Below are 16,692 nucleotides of genomic sequence, written 5' to 3'. Positions count from 1 at the left end.
AGGCATGGGTGGCACCCCGAGACTGTCCTCATTTTGGAGAGCATGCCTGGTGGTGGCCCTGTCTTGGTGGGAACAGAGCCCTTGCATTGGGTACCCAGGGGTGAGAAGGAAGAACCTCGTGCATTGCCTGTGGCATTGGGGCAGGCGTGGGTGGTGAAAGCTGGTGCCTAAGGGAAGAGAGGACTCGAAATGGTTAAGCCTGGGAGCAGCAATGCCATGGCGGATCCCCACCCCCAGTACTGTACGAGGAAATGCTTAGCTCCAGCTACACAAGTGGCGTGTCAGGAAAACATATCATTGCCTGAAACAGAATATACACAAAGTGGGAGAGACAAAAATGCCCTCATACCTCCCTCACTTGGAGCTGCCTCCCAAAAGGGCTTCGATGGGCTTGACCTTCCCCTCAGCCTGCTCTTACACTGCTCCTGTATTTGCATTAGCACAGGAGACGAGGGGAGACAGCCTCAGGTCCTGTTCTCCTGTTATTACAAGGATAAGTCAGGACATGGTACAGCCATGGAGGTTTTATTTGTGGGTTATTTGTTTGGCTTTCCCAAAGGAAGAGCCTGTGAGAAGTATGTTCTTCCCTAATAGAGCATCACCTTACATTTTCACGGCAGACAGTCTGCTCCACCTGCTGAGGTAGTCTGAAGAATCAAGAAGATTGACAGCAAAAAAATTTACTTCAGAGCTGCACCAGCCTGCTGGCAGGTGTTTTGGGTTTTTTTTTTGTCTGTTAGTTCTGTTGTTCTTTATTTTTTATTTCCTTTTCTTTGCTCTTGCTGGTAAAGGAATGAAGCTGCACAGTCAGCTTTCTTCCTTCACAGTCTATAATCTGCCTACCAAAATTCAATTTTTTTGAAGAACCAACCATGTGAGGAATTAATGCCAGGCTGCAGCCCTGTGCGCCCTTCCACACTGGCGTGCAGGACCTCCTGCATCCAGAGCTTCACGGTCGTACAGCAACGTCATCTCACCGGGAGAGCTGAGCCATATTCACGCTGTGGAACGTGTTGCTAAACTGCTTCCTAGGGCTGAGCTGAACATCCAAATACGAAATCTCCTGGTCAGATTTATTGGAGTGGCCTGGTGACATTCCCCAGGGGACTTACAATCTATGGTGATGGATGACGCCGATCCATTAATGTAGTAGTCTCATCTGGGAAAGATGTAATTGTCGTTCTGCATCCTGCAGTTTCCCTAAGTTTTTCTGAACACGTAATAGTACACATCGCAGCGGAAATTGCTGGTGAAAAATGCTGCAGTAAATATGTCAGGGGCTCTATATCCTACGGCAGTGCACTCCTCTTCTGGAACCACGCAGCCATCATTAAGGTAGGGGAGGTGATAATGACAAAATTTGGTATACTGCATTCATCATGATGTATGTGCTCTCCAAAGGTTTGATGGAAAAGTATGGGCTGAACCAACCTTGTCTCTTCTCGCAATATGCGTCTGCGAAATATCTTCATGTTGACTGGTTCATAGTATTGGGAAAATATTTACTTTTACCTGCAATAGCAGTGCTATTTTTACAGTGCTGGTTGCCCTGCCTGCGCTTCCTGAAATATAGCCCTTTTTTTCTGAGTGGTCAGAGTCTGGATCCCTGATGATAAAGAGCATTATTACTTTTTTGTGTAGTCTGGGCACAGTTTGGAATAGTCTCTCCTCCATGCAGTACAAGCAGTGTGTTGGTTGGAGCCAGAATACCCAGCTGGAGAAGACTCCTTTGAACTGGCTGGAAAGTCTCTGTTCATATAGCATCAAATTAGTAAAATTTGTAAATTAGTAATGTAAAATGTAAAATGTAATTAGTAAAATTAGCATTCACACTTAGGCAGACTGTAAGTGCTCTGGCAGCAGAGAAACGTGGTAGACCTTTATGAAATGGGAGGAAAAGGCATGTTGGAGCAACACAACCGCAAGTAGTGGCCAGCAGCTAGACTGAGAGGGAAGGCAGCCCCGTGCCACCTCAGTGAGTGTGTGTGTGTATGTGTCTGTCTGTCTTTGTGTGTGTGTGTTTGTGCCCACCCATCCCCATGGGTGATGGATATCTGGATTGCAGTGGTAACTGGAATCCAAGCTGAGGTCTGTGCGTTATAGAATCATAGAATCATAGACTCTTTAAGGTTGGAAAACACCTCTAAGATCATCAAGTCCAACCATCAACCCAACACCACCATGCCTGCTAAATCATGTCCCGAAGTGCCATGTCTACATGTTTTTTGAACACCTCTGGGGATGGTGACTCCACCACCTCTCTGGGCAGCCTGTTCCAATGCCTGACCACTCTTTTGGTGAAGACATTTTTCCTAATATCCAATCTAAACCTCCCCTGATGCAACTTCAGACCATTTCCTCTTGTCCTTTCGCTAGTTACTTGGGAGAAGAGACCAACACCCACCTCACTGCAACCTCCTTTGAGGTAGTTGTAGAGAATGATAATTTGTGCTAAAAATGATCTCTGCCCAGAAGATGTGACTCCTCGAGATCAAATGGATGAGGGAAAAGAAGTACTTGCATGGATGCATGTGCATGCAGGGCATTTGTAGGTGTTACAGGTAACCTGGACCGTTAACAGTAGTAACCTCAGTGGTGCTGAGACGCAGCAAGACAGATTTTTAGTATTTTCTGTTATTTACGTATTATTTGTGGTCAGAGGCATCTGTATTTTATAGTTCAGCACAGCGGCTTCTAGGAGTGCTAAATTGGTCTTTGCGTGTGAAAACACATTGAAAAGTTGTGAGGTCTTTTTGTTATATTCATCAGCACTGTAATGCTGCATCTCACGCTGGTGTTATCTTTAATTCAGTCAGAAGGCTGACATCTTGTGCATCATGGGATGATGGAGAGATCATTTCTCTGCCTTTCAAAGTCAGGTCAGGAAACGGCACAGACACTGGCGTGAAAGCAAGTGTGTAAAAGGGTGTGAAATTCAAAGAACAAATGCCGCAGTTTTCCTCACATCACAGGAGTGATTAAGAGACATTCTTCTGTCTCTTAAAATCCTTGCAGCTGCTTACAAATTTTGCAGGGGTGAAAATAAGGGGCTATTTTTGCTTGAAAGTTTTTCCATCCACACATTTTTAGATAGGGTGGTGCAAGAGTAGGGTAGGTTTGAAATCTGAGGATTAGCACCATCATGTAGCTGATGAAATGTTGGGCTTGGTTTATCAAAGTGATGGGGTGGAGGAGAGGGAGAGTCAGTCTAATAAATCTGAAGCTATGAATATAAAACTTGATCTTGAAGTGACAAGCTGAAGGAGCATTTGGTTACTCATGCCAGTGGGGAAGGATGAAGTATTAAATATCCTCATTTTGCACGGGGAAGACTCCTCTACCCTTTTGCTCCCCAAGCAGCTCCTGTGCCTTCATATCTGCTCATGCTTTCACGTGAGATCCTGTCCCACAAGAGAAGAGAAGCTGATGACTCCATTTTAGGTCTCCAGGTCTTTGCCCATCCCTAAATCTTGTCATTTGGGACAGTATCTGTGCCACTGAGAGCCATCAGAGTTACAGGCGAGAGATGAGGTTTGCCCTTTCGGCCCACTGTGGCAAACTGGGTGGTACAAGTGTGTGTAGTTGATCACCTACACGTCCTTACCTATGGTCTTAGATAGGAGCATGTGTACCTCACCAAAAAGGATCTGCAAGATAGAAGGTTCATTTTTTTTACTTGGTTTTGCTTTTCTTCTGATTATTTATTTATTTAAGCCATGCTGTGCATTGGGATGATGAGAGGTTATGTGAAAGTTTGGCTTTCAGTTGATTTAAGATGAGTTACAGCAGTGTCGGGATTTGCTATTCTGACCTCCATGGCTTTAAAAGACATTCAGATTGATTTCTGCTTCTTCTTCCTCTCTGTCTCAAGAAGGTCTAGAAGCAAGACAAGCTTAAGGGGAGTCTCCTCTACAGTGCTGTGGTTAGCCCTATTCTGGCCTTGTCTGCACCAAGAAAAAGCAGTTTTTATCTGGAGCTGGCATACCGTAAGGAGCAGATGAGAAAGGGTTTGCAGCACGGCTGAGGGGCTGAGGCTTTCGCGGCATGTGTGGTGCTGGTGGCACCTCACTTTTTGTTCATGGGTTTTGAGCTGGTGAAGCTAGTTTACCCCTTGAGGAGTACTTTGGCACACTTTGCTTGTGTGGCTAGTTGGGAGACAACCAAAGTGGTCGAAACCGTGTTGGTGTAATTGGGCAAAATCAGATGTTTCGCCTGCAAAAGTGCCGTAGCAGCTTAAAAACTGATTTGAACTTTACTTCGCTAACCTGTTGGCAGAGACTTGATAACTGGTTCATGAGGAGACCCCATCCTTTGTAGCCAGGAGTGAGACAGATTCACTTAAGCAAGAACAGATGGGCAATGGATGGCAGCCTTTGCCACACCAATACCAGTTCTCATCTGGATATCGGAAAAGATCAAATGAATGTACTAAAAATATCTGAGCCTGGGATCGGTGGAGAGGGTCAGGACAAAATAGCGAGCCGAGTGTCTCTGAGCAGAGAACAAACCTCCGCTGGGGAACTAATGAGGCTTTGAAGTCGTTTCACTGACATCAAACTTGGAAATCCTTTGTAAGAACTGAGATGCTTTAAGAACTGTTTAATAAAGCACTTGACTGGGAAAGGAGCAAATATTTTATCAGGCTGACACTGAGTGCTTTTTGTTTCGGGCTTTTGGGGGAAGCTGGCAATTATGTTTAATTGGTATCCTTTTGCTCTTGTTATCATTGGTGTATCACTTGCTGGGAAAACAAAATGCATGGGTTTTAAAATTTACTGTAAAGTAAAGGCTCTCTTGTTTGTTTTGTTTAGCTCTGTTCTCAAAACAGCTCATTTTTCTTTGCTTTGCTGGCGAATATAATGTTTTGATTGAAAATGATACTAAATAATCAGTTAAATGGGATATTTAATGACAAGAAAAATTGTTTAAAATATTTTTTCCCATAGGAAAATCATGCACTTTACTTTTCAAGCCTAAGATGTCTTTTATTGCTAGCGTGAGTCTGCATTCTTTCTACGATCTCACTCCAAAAGTAAACGTGGGTGCACCATGTGTGTGAGGAGGTCAAGATACAGTAAATCTCAGGAGCTCCAATGCAAGAGATAACCCTAGACTAAGTCCAGTTTTTCCCTGGACTTACCATTTTAATTTAGACCTTCTTAGACTCTCACTCTGCTGCTGGTTTACCTTCCCTGTGGTAAGCTGACCTACTGTATGAGGAGCAAGCCTGGTAGATGAGGAGAGCAGTGGATATTGTCTACCTGGACTTGAGGAAGGCCTTTGACACTGTCTTTCCTAAGATCCTCACAGACAAGCTGTTGATGAACGGGCTGGATGAGCAGATGGCGAGGTAGATTGGAAACTGGCTGAACAGCCAGTCCCAGAAGGTGGTGATCAGTGGCACAAAGTCTAGTTGGAAGACAGTGACTAATGGTGTACCCCAGGGGTCACTACTGGGTCTGCTCCTGTTTAACATCTTCATTAATGATCTGGATGAAGGTGCAGAACATACCGTCAGCAAGCTTGCAGATGACATCAGGCCAGCAGGCTGATACACCAGAGGGTCACACTGCCATCCAGAGGAACCTCCACAGGCTGGAGAAATGGGTGGACAGAAACTTCATGAAGTTCAACAAGGGGACATGCAAAGTCCTGCAGAGGAACAACCCCAGGCACCAGTACATGCTGGGGACCACTCAGCTGGAAAGCAGCTTGGCAGGAAAGGACCTGGGATCTCCTGGTGGGCACCAAGCTGACCATGAGCCAGCAACATGCCTTCACCGCAAAGGTGGCTAATGGTGCCCTGGGCTGCGTGAGGAGGAATGTTGCCAGCAGGTGGAGGGAGGTGATCCTTCCCTTCTCCTCGGCACTGGGGAGGCCACACCTGGAGTGCTGGGTCCATCTCTGGGCTCCCCAGTACAAGAGAGACATGGACATACTGAAGAGAGTCCAATGAAGGGCCACAAAGATAATGAAGGGATTGGAGCATCTCTTCTGTGAGGAAAGGCTGAGAGAGCTGGGACTGTTCAGCCTGGGGAAGAGGGGCAATCTCACTGATGTACATAAATACCTGGAGGATGGAGCCAAACTCTTTTCAGTGGTGCCCGGTGACAGGACCAGAGGCAATGGGCACAAACTGAAACACAGGACATTCCCTCCGAACATCAGGAAACGCTTTTTCACTGCGAGGGTGACCGAGCCCTGGCACAGGCTGCCCAGGGAGGTTGTGGAGTCTGCATCCTTGGAGATCTTCAAAAGCCATCTGGCCATGCTCCTGGACAACCTGCTCTAGGTGGCCCTGCTTGAGCAGTGGGCTTGGACAAGATGACCTCCAGAGATCTCTTCTAACCTCAACCTGTCTGTGATTCAGTGATTCACAGCAACTAGAGGTGCATGGTGGGACTGACAGACGGGGATGGTAGTGCAGCAGGACTTTCCCAGAAGTGAGTATCCCTTGAGTTTTGCTGTTGGGGAGCTGCCAGTGAGAGGATGCTTCCCCAAGGCCATGTGGGCAGCACCTCCCCACCACAGACACTTGGGGCAGGGGTGTGATTAATGAGTCCGCAACACAGCCATCCCAACACACCTTTGCAGCTGCCAACATCTCCATCCCAAGGGATTGCATCATGCGCCAGGAGGAGACACCTGCACGCTGCCGGCAGCATTGAGGGAAAGCTGATTTAAACAGCTACTTCTGCAGTCACAAAAGCGGTAACTTGTTTTCCCTGTTTGAACAGAAATTTGGAGCACAAAAGCTGCAACAAGTCAGAAGAGCCTGCTGGATCGAAGGGATGGCACCAAACTGGATGGCAAGTGACTCAGCAGTAATTATAGATGGCAAATTTATATTTGTCCTTCACACGTCAGGTTTAATACATCACATTTCCGTGCACTGTCTCTGCCTCAGAGTGCACGTTCAGCTTACTGCCGGCTAAGCAAGCTGCCGCTGTTTAGGCGTTTCTGTACTATGGCAAGGGGAAAAAAAAAAAAAAACAAAACACTGTTTGAAAGGTTTTATTTTTGGAAACTTGCTGCAAGATTCCTCCAAGTGTGACTGTTAGAGACCCCAGGAATTGGGATGTGCTGTGGAGATGAGAAACATGAGCATTTGGGAATAGCAAGATCAATCTCAAATAATTTCAAAGTAGTCCTGTTTTTGTAGTGCCTGCTTATATGTAATACTATATACTGCACGAGCAGCGGTCCTTCTGAAAGTAGGAGACCTTCAGTTAAGTGTTATATCCAGTTATTGGAATAGTTTGTGAGTGGAGCAGAGGAAGGGAAAAGGCATCTGGCAGTACAGCGGCATGTGCTGTCTCCCTTACGCTTGGGGTATGCCACAGTTTCCGCTGCAAATGTAGGGGTTGTTTTGCGAAGCTTTCAAAGTGGGTATAAAAATTCACTATGAGTTAAAATTTGTCAGGCAAATGCTCTATTCCTTCCACAGCATTTATTGTCTGTCTTGTATATATTGCCCTTGGGACTAAAGACACTGGTTTCAGGTCTGTGACAGGATTTTTTTTTTCAATTGGTCTGATTTGTTTTTAAATGAGAAGAAAGTGAGTTCTCTCCTCCCCAGAATGGATTGCTAACTACGGGCTGTTGACAACAGCAATATAGTTAGCAAATATATGACCCTAACGTGGCTCTTTGCAGGCGATTAGCCTGTGCAATAGGCAGACTGCGGTGGTATTTCTCAGATGAACTATTTAAAAGACCAAAGTCTGATCAGCCAGTCAAGCCGCTGCATTTGAGAACGATCGTGCTGTGTGTGCTGAAGCAGTGTATACATATTGTCAATGTCCCATCTATAACGTGCCATTTTGCGCTGCCGTAATGATTTCCTTTCCCTCTCGTTCCCCCCCCAGGGCTTAACAGCCTGGATGGGAGCCTTGACACAAATAGCTTCGCCTCCCAGAAGGATCCATAATGCAGCGGTAGAAAATAAAAGAGTACCTGTTGCATGAGCTGCGTCGCAGCCTTATTATTCCTCCGGCATCTTCTGGAGTTGTCTGACAAGATGTTCTTATTTTAGCTGCTCCTCAGCCGTGTCCAGCTTATGACTTAGCTCCTGTAGAGTGAGTAGGGCAGCGGGTAGGTGCGTGGTGAGCAGGGGATGTTGTACAGAGGGATGGGGAGCAAAGGCTGCGGGTGTAGCTTTCATACCGACGGGGATACTCCGGGGTAGCCCTCCCTCCTCTCTGGCTGGTACCAGAGTGAATCCTGCCCGTCTTTCCAATGTCTTTCTCGCCTTGCCCTCGGTCACTTTTGAATGGTGCCTCCTAAATCTTAACAGGGATTTGCTGGGTATTTGAGTCAAGAGACTGAGTGGGGAGAGGGCAGGGCTAAACTGGGATGTTTCCTCAGTGCCCTCAGAGGGGACAGAGATGCGCATCCCCAGCAGTTCCCCTTTGGTGATCACCAAGGGGGCATCAAGCCCCCTTTCAGGAGGCGATGGGACTGCGTTTGGAGTCTGTCTGTGAGCCGGCAGGAGGGTGAAGGGCTGGTTGCCTGAACAGATGTCCTGTGGGTCTCCTCTGCTCCGACTGCCCCATACCTCGGAGGTGGTCACCGTCAGCCCTCCTGCAAGCAGAGAAGGGACAGGTCCCACCAGCCCTCCTGGTGCCTCTGCACCCAGCTGAGGTGTGTGATGGGTATCAAACGCAGCACAGTTAGCTGTGAGTCGGTTACTCCTCTGCCCTTTGGTGCTTGAGGGTTACATTACTGAAAGGGTGTGCGGGATGGCCAGGATTGTCAATCCCACATGCCTGAATACGTGAATCAGTGGGAAATGTGAGAGGCAAACACTGCCGAAATCATCTGTGGTTCGCATGTATGGGAGAGCCAGCCTGGACGTTATTTCTGTATTCATAGAATCATGGAATTAATAGCTCCATATTCAAATATATTTTTTCTGTTCTAGCAACAAGACACCACTAACAATACAGTAGAGCCTTTGTCTGTGTATGGCTGAAACTATCCAAAATAAAAACTGCAGGATGGAAGATGTTTGATAAGATGTATAGTTTGTTGGTCTGTGTCCTTGTTGCCCACCTGCGAATTTCCTGCAGAAGGATGCAGACAGAAGGGTCGGCCTTCGGCTGCCGAGGCTGCTGAGGACAGGCAGGCCCATCCCTGAGCTCCTTCAGAACCCCACATCTCAGTAGGGCGCAGGTTGGGTGCGTAGTTTCGTGGTGCATCGAGGGTGATGGGGCGTGCTGCCACGTGGTGGCAGGACCAGCCCCACGGGGACCAGGGCGTACAGGACCTGGTGTGGCGATCTGGTCGGGTGCGTGCCGCCGGGGGTGCTCGGCTCAGCAGGTCTGCTGCTCTCCCGAAGGGTGGTGGGGTGTCCCCGTCGGGGATGCTCTCACCACGGCCCTTGTTAATGGGCTTCTGCAGAGCAGAAATCAAACGTGTTGCTTCTGGCAGGAGAATCAGTGACAGCAAGCAGCGAGTTTTGGCAAAACATCGAAGTCCAAATCCGTCCATATTTTTGTCCTCAAGCTGTTCCATTAAGTCAAGATTTCTAATTTTGTTTTGTGTTCAAAACAGTGTTTATATTGAAAGGAAACCAGTTTTTTCCAGGAGATACTAAGCAGGGCATCCCATGAAGGGAGCACCTGAAACCCGGGTATAATTTGAATTCTATGTCGATAGCAAGGTACAAGCTGCGTTACGGACGAGCAAGCGGAGCGTGGGGATAGCTGTGTGCGGCGCAGTGCTTCCATCCCAGAGGAAGCCCTGAGAAAAGTCTGTTGCACGGCCATCAGCAGGAGATAAAGAAAATAAGCTGGAGTTATCACCAACCCCTTTCATGGCATTTCTGTATGGCTAACACACCATTTCCTGTACAGTTAACACACATCATTGCAGAGTGCCGTGAACTTAACTCTTATCAGCACCCCAGTGGGAAAGCCTGGGTTATTTACAATAGGGCTCTTTTCAGTGTTGCAAGCTTCTTTTCAATTAAAACAAACAGCAAATTAAATATTAAATAGATAAGTAGGGAAAGTGAAATTAATTGATTTTCCGGCACTGAGGTGTGGTAGACAGAGGAAACTTAAGGCAATTTCACTGAATTATATTACCTTCATTTGTGTGTATTAGGTACATGAAACTTGTTTTAAAAACTGGGTAACCCTGAATAATTTATGTGCAGTGAAGCAGCAATCTTAAAGAAACAAAAAAACAACCCCCAAAGCCAGCACATACATCAGGGTGATTTTTATTAAAGAAGAAATATAGTATAGCTGCTAACACCAACATTGAAAATTTACTTCAGTTTAAGTCATCTCCATGTTGACTTATGGTTTTGTACCACGTACTCGGTGTACATAGTATGAAAAAGGAGTCCAGGAACTCCAAAACACCTCTTTGGACATCTTCAAACTATCTCTTGATCCCAGATCTTCAAACGTTTCCTCTTTTGAGACTTGGGCACTTGGATCCTTTTCACTGTGTCTGCTTACTGCCCTTGATAATAGGTGTTTAGTGTAATACGCGTTCAGCAGCCCTGGGATTCCCCCTCCCCTCCGGTGAAACCGAAAATTGCTTTACAGGGTGCAGCGGGCAGTTGCACTGTGACTCCGCTGTACCCAGCAGCCAGCTACTGCCAGGCTGCAGACTGCGGGCACGCCTGTGAAATGTTTTTAAGTGTGTATATGTATTTTTTTTTTATTTCTTTGATTTTCTGTAGCGATCACATGCTCAAGAAGCAGGTGCACTGGAAGTACAGAAAGACACACTTCCACCTAGGAAAGGGGGGGGTGGGGGAACCTCACCCCAAACCCATAAACCTGGATTGAGAGCTGCACCTCACCTTTCTCTCCTTCTCCTCCCCCTCGCGTGGTGGGGCCCTCGCAGAGGCAGTGTAGGACCGCGAGCTCAACAATATAGATTTGTAGATCCCACAAATATACAGGATTCAGTGTGGAAAACAATATTTGACTCTGTTTTAAAAAAAACCCAAACAACCCAGCCAACCCCACAGGCATTTCTTCAAGGTGTCTGATGGTGATAGATGAGCACTTCTTCCCCTCATCTAGATATTTCCTCTGCCTCCAGCCCTGCTTTTTAAAGAAGCAATGGGGTGATTTTCTTATATGTATACTTCCATCTTCAGCGGTGATCTGTCTCTCTCTCTCTCTCTCCATGGGTCCGTACAGCATGCTAATCCCTCAAGTCTCTTACACAGCATAATTTTCATCTTAATTTTTCTATTTCTCGACGTTAAATGGGTTTGCCAGGGGAACAGGGGGTCATTTCCTGTCCCCGCCAGATCATTAATTCCCTGTGAAAACACAGCGATCTCATGCTTCTCAAGCAAACCGAAACATCGGGAAGAGCCAGTGTCATGTGCAAAATACTCGGCTGTGCTGCAGCAACTGGAGGAGCAAAGATGCGGGTGTACGCTGCAGAGACTGCAGGGCTTTGAAATGGTCATTTTAAAAAGAGGGAGGAAGAGATTATGTAAGAGCAGTAGAAAATCGGGTTTTAATTCCTTAACAGAAACAACAACGTCTGTTTTTTTTCAGCCTGAATCTGCCGAGTGTTCTCCTCATTGTCTTTATTTTTAAAAATGATTGATCTTCTTCTTCTTTTTTTTTTTTTCCCAAAAACAAGACTGGCCCAATTTTTTGGATACTGATACTTGTCACTTTTTGAGTAAGGGATTTGATTTTTGCTCCTGTTTTTTGGTGCTTGGGCATCTCTGCCTACCTGTAATCTGTCTCAGCCAAGGCTGGAAAAGGAAACAAACAACAACAAAAAACCCCCTTAACCCTGCATTTGTGAACGTTTTCTGCAGAGCATTTAATGAGATGAGAAAAATCCGGAATTATTACTCTCCTTAAGCCAGCAGCAGCAGGGGAAAAGAAATGACTCATCTGTTTACTTTTAAAAAATCCTTTATAAGAACTCAAATGCGCCCGATAAATTATTAGCATTTTACCCAACCAGCCTCCGCTATTAACTCCTGGCATTTCTGTAGTCTTGTGCTCGCCATGGCATCTCACTGCCAAATCCAAGGATTTACAAGTCTCAGGAGAGACTTGGGAGATTTTCCGGTTCCCTGCCTTGGCTATTTTTTACCCTTTGTTCATGGGGTTTGTTTGGGGTTTTTTTTTTCCCCTTTTCCCTGTCTCCTTTTAGTTTGCAGGTTATGGTGTCGGTCCTACAAACATCTATGTGAGCAAATCATTTCTGTAAGCACCAGAGCCGGCGGAGCTCTCCAAGTGCTCTCAGCCGCAGACTCATCCCCAGACTGGGAGTCCTCACCCATCCCATTTCGGAGAGGCGCTGCCCTCCCTATCAGCCCAACCCCAGCCTGCCTGTAGGATGTGGGGAAGCGCCTTGCTCCCACCGGCCCGGCTGGCAGCGATGGCACACGCTTTGCTCATAGGGAGAAGGATTCAGCCGCGTGCAGGTGAAAAATGTAAATTTGGGGTGAGCTGGTGCTTTCCCATGGTAACGGAGTTGGAACCGGACAAGTTTCCATGGTGATTATTACTACGGCAGGATGCACTCACTTTGAGAGAGGCACGGGTGGCGCCAGGAAGAGTGGCCAGCCCCCAGCCAAAGTCTGTAGGCAGCAGCTCGCAGGGTGGAAATTATTCTTCCTTCTAAATAAATGCATGCGCAGCGCCATTAGTTTGCTGGTTTTTTGTGGTTTTTTTTCAGGGGAAGGGGGTGTTAATCTTTTTAGGAAATAGGCTGCAAATTTCACTGTGATCGTGAATGGAAACCATCTCTGCCCTTTTCTAATTGCTATTTGCTTGGTTAATATAAAGGGTTGTACTGTCAAAATAAATTGAAAGTTGCTTTGATTTTTTTTTTTTTATTATTCATGTCTTTTATGACTCAGGTGCCAGGTTCACGTAACTGTGTCTATCTAGCTCTGCAGCAGGGCAAACGGTGGGGTTTGGTTTGGGTTTGCTCCTTTCTCACCCTGCACACGGCAGTTTCGGAGGTGCTGTATACAGTGTGCGGCGCTCACCTGCTTGCCTTTAGTAAATCCCACAGGGATGAAAAAGAGATGAGTGTTTTAGGGGAAGCGAGCACCCTTCACCCATGGCGGAACATTTCTTAGCCACGATATTTTTAGAAATGTTTGTTTTGGGGGCTTTTGTTGAGTTAAAGCAGCACGCTGTCGCTCGGCTCTGCCGTGCACTGTCATTATGTGAAGCTTTGTTTAAAAATGTGAACAGGATGGCCTGAGTCCTTGTTTCAGGCTGCATACTGGGGCGGGGGGGGTGGCTGCAGGCAGCCCTCAAGGCCTTTTAAATTATCTGTGTTTATGGCTAAATATAAGTTCCTCAAAACTCTTCGTACAACACTCACGGATGTATGTATATCCAGCATCTCTGTATATATACTACACTGTATTACGGAGCCATTAGCCTGGAGCGTGGAAATGTTTAATGGCTTTTCTTTGGCGATGGGGTCTTTAAAGTCAATTGCAAATATTATTTTAAGGAGGAGATTTATGCAGTGCCTAAAATATGTTTCTGGTTTGCAGGCCAAATTATGTCGGTGCCGATGCTCCTGGCAGCCCGGAGCCGCTGCGGGTCCCGCTGACAGCGATGTAGAGGTGGCGCTGGCAGAGCCCGAAAAGCCCTGCAACATGGAGGAGCTGTACAAGGACGCCCCAAACCTGCCCATGGACGTCACCAACTCACCCTCAGCAATGGCCAACAACAAGCTGGAGAACGGGGTGGCCCAGCTGATCACGGCGGAGGCCTGGAACATCAACTCGGCCGACTTGATGAAGAAGGCCCTATCCCCACTAGTGACCGTCCCCGCGCCCTCCATCCTGACACCGCCGGCCGAGTCGCAGAGCGGGGTGGCCCTGAAGGTGGCGGCCACCGTGCTGCAGCCCATCTGCCTGGGGGACAGCCCTGTTGTCCTGCCCATCCACCTGCAGGTCGCCGGCAGTGCTGCCCCACAGATGCCGGCCACCAACGCTGCCACCCCCTACGTCATGACCACCCAGGGCCCCGTCCCGCTGCCCGTCCTCCTGGAGCAGCACGTCTTTCAGCACCTGAACTCGCCCCTGGTGCTGCCCCCAGGGGCCACCTGCCCTGCCAGCCCCCTGCACGCCGGCCTCTTCCCCGGCACCACCGCCCCCGTCGGGCAGCCCCAGCTCCTGGACCCCAAGCCCTCCGGCCAAGCCCAGGAGCCCGTCCTGCCCCCTGTCTTTCAGACGCCAGGGTTTGCCGCCGTCCTTCAGGACCTGTTCCCTTCGCAGGGCGGCCTGGGCTCTGCCCCCTGCCAGCCGCCCCCCGACTATGCCGCTCTCCCGCCCCAGGCCTTCAGCTCACCCCTCTCCCCGCTGGTGCCCCCTGCCACGCTGCTGGTGCCCTACCCCGTCATCGTGCCCCTGCCCGTCCCCGTCCCCATCCCCATCCCCGTCCCCATCCCTGTGCCCCACGGCGCCGAGGCCAAGGCGGCCCCCGACCCACCCAAGCCGCCGCTCTTCACCCCCTACTCCTGCAAGGGCACCCAGACCCCCCTGGAGAAGGAGGAGACGAAGCCCTTTGACCTCCTCCACCCGCGGGAGTTTCCCCAGCTGAGCCGCCACACCGTCATCAAGATGGGCGGCGAGAACGAGGCACTGGACCTCTCCATGAAAGGGCCGCCCGGGCCCCGGGCCAGTGAGGCCGCCCTGCCGCCGCCGCCGCCACCACCCGAGGACGGGGCCCTGGACCTGTCCCTCGCCTCCTGCCGCAAGCCAGGGGGGTCCCACGGGGAGGCGGCCAGCACCGGCCCCGCTGCCACCACCGAGGCCGGCGTTCACCTCGCGCCGGACAAACTCCCCGGCCCGGCCGCCCCCTTCGCCCCCTGCAAGCCCCAGGAGGCGTCGGGCAAGGCAGAGGGCAGGGGGGCGAGCAGCGGGCCGGCCGAGCTGCTGCGGCAGCCGCAGAAGTGGCTGGTGGAGCCAGCGGGCAGGGCGGGCTGCGAGCCCAAGGCCGGCAACAACATCGAGATCGTCAGCACCTCGCAGACAGCCAAAGTCATCGTCTCCGTCAAGGATGCCGTGCCCACCATCTTCTGTGGCAAGATCAAGGGCCTGTCAGGGGTCTCCACCAAAAACTTTTCCTTCAAAAGGGACCTGCCCCAGGACTCGGTGCTGCAGTGCTATGACGTGAAGAGCCCGCCCGAGTCCCGGGACAGCGCCGAGGCCCTCAGGAAACCCGTCAAAAACAGGAGCGTAAAGCTAAAGAAAATGAACTCGCCGGAAATACATATTCTTCCAATCAAGAAGCAACGGCTCGCTGCCTTTTTTCCAAGAAAGTAAATTATGGGTTTTTAGAATTTTAAGATTATTATGAGAAGAAGAAGAAAAAAATAATAATTAAAAAGATGCACTTGGTTTTAAACTCATTTAAAACTTTAAACTATCTTTGTAAGTTATTTTTGGGGGAAGGGGGAGAGGATCGGATGTAGAGTCCCTATAAGCTGGGTTGGTTGGTTTCTTGTTTTTTTCCTTTTGGGTTTTTGTTATCGAATTTTGACTTTTCATGGAAAACTGAATAAAAAGCAACCTATTTTTCAAGCAGATTGCACATTTTGCAGCTTTAATGGAGTAATGGATGAGCCAGAGGGGTAAGAGCTATTTTCACTGCCATAAAGTGCTTTGATGATGTAATTCTTCATAACGGTCGGAATGGAAATTTCAAAATAAATGTTTGTACGTGCTAATTGGTTGCGGCATTTTTTTGTCATTTCTGAATTGATTTCAGCGTATGGAGAAGGTTTGGCAAAAAGTCTGTAAACTGTAAAGCGCCACAACTGACTTGTGATGAGCCTAAAATGTTAAGAAAAAAATAACAGGCTAAGAAAAATTATATTGTGCCACAGTGCTGTCACAGAGCACGTCGCAACAGCCGCTAACAAAGCACCCAAACGAGCTTCCGGAGAAGTGGGAGGTACAGCCCAGTGCGCACCTAACATCAGCTTCACTGCGAGAGACCCATAGAAAACCATCTTAAATATTTTAAATAATGTTAGCAGTCATTTAAAAGAGAAAAGCCTAAAAATCAGGGGAATTTGGTTGCCGAGGTGGGAGGGGAAAGAAAAATCGCATAATTTTTCCCAGCCTGACTACAGATATATGGAAAAGTTGTTTACTGTTAGTTTTCTAAGTTTCTTTGATGGCTGAAATCAATACACACGAAAGAGCAGAACTGTGTAACTTTATCACTCGGCAGTGTACAAGCCGCCCACGTCAATGGAGAAATGTGAATGTACAATTTAAATAAAAGTTCTGGTAGGTAACGGTTTTGCACTTGTGTATGGAAATGAGCTGGAGATGCATTATTCCACGTCGGCTTCTAAGTTCACGTGACTCGCTTGTAAAAAACCTTCCAGACGGAAGAATGAAAATGAAAGCAAAAGAACAATTTTCGTGGGTGCTGCCTTTTTGTAGCTACACCAGTTAAGCAGAAAAACTATTTTGTATTCTTTCAAATGACACATTCCCACAGTCTAAATAAATTTTTAAAAACAGCTATTGTAAACCCGGCAGCTGGCTGCCATCGCATGCTAACTGTGCCACCCTTTACCTAGCTGCAGCCAAGCTACTTCCAAGACTTGTCTTGGACAGTTTTGGGAAAGTTTTTGCAGTCATTCATGCAAGGAGAAGTTGCCCAAAGAAGCAGCTTCAGGGTCAGAAGCCTAATCCCATCCTTA

General features: G+C 48.1%; 1 protein-coding gene across 2 annotated transcripts in view; it reads left to right on the top strand.

Moving 5' to 3' along the window:
• RAI2 (retinoic acid induced 2) overlaps positions 1-15,702 on the top strand; it is a 46,101-nt gene extending 30,399 nt beyond the window's left edge. For both annotated transcript variants that reach the window (XM_075775571.1, XM_075775577.1), the window contains exon 2: positions 13,520-15,702. In XM_075775571.1, coding sequence (XP_075631686.1) covers positions 13,625-15,298 — 1,674 coding nt within the window. In that variant the 5' untranslated portion in view covers positions 13,520-13,624 and the 3' untranslated portion in view covers positions 15,299-15,702. The remainder of the gene's footprint in view (positions 1-13,519) is intronic.
• The last annotated feature ends 990 nt before the right edge of the window (positions 15,703-16,692 follow it).

Source organism: Balearica regulorum, chromosome 1 (assembly GCF_011004875.1).
Source record: "Balearica regulorum gibbericeps isolate bBalReg1 chromosome 1, bBalReg1.pri, whole genome shotgun sequence".
Taxonomy (NCBI): domain Eukaryota; kingdom Metazoa; phylum Chordata; class Aves; order Gruiformes; family Gruidae; genus Balearica; species Balearica regulorum.
Note: the sequence above shows the minus strand (reverse complement) of the source record. Positions and strands in the feature narration are given on the sequence as shown.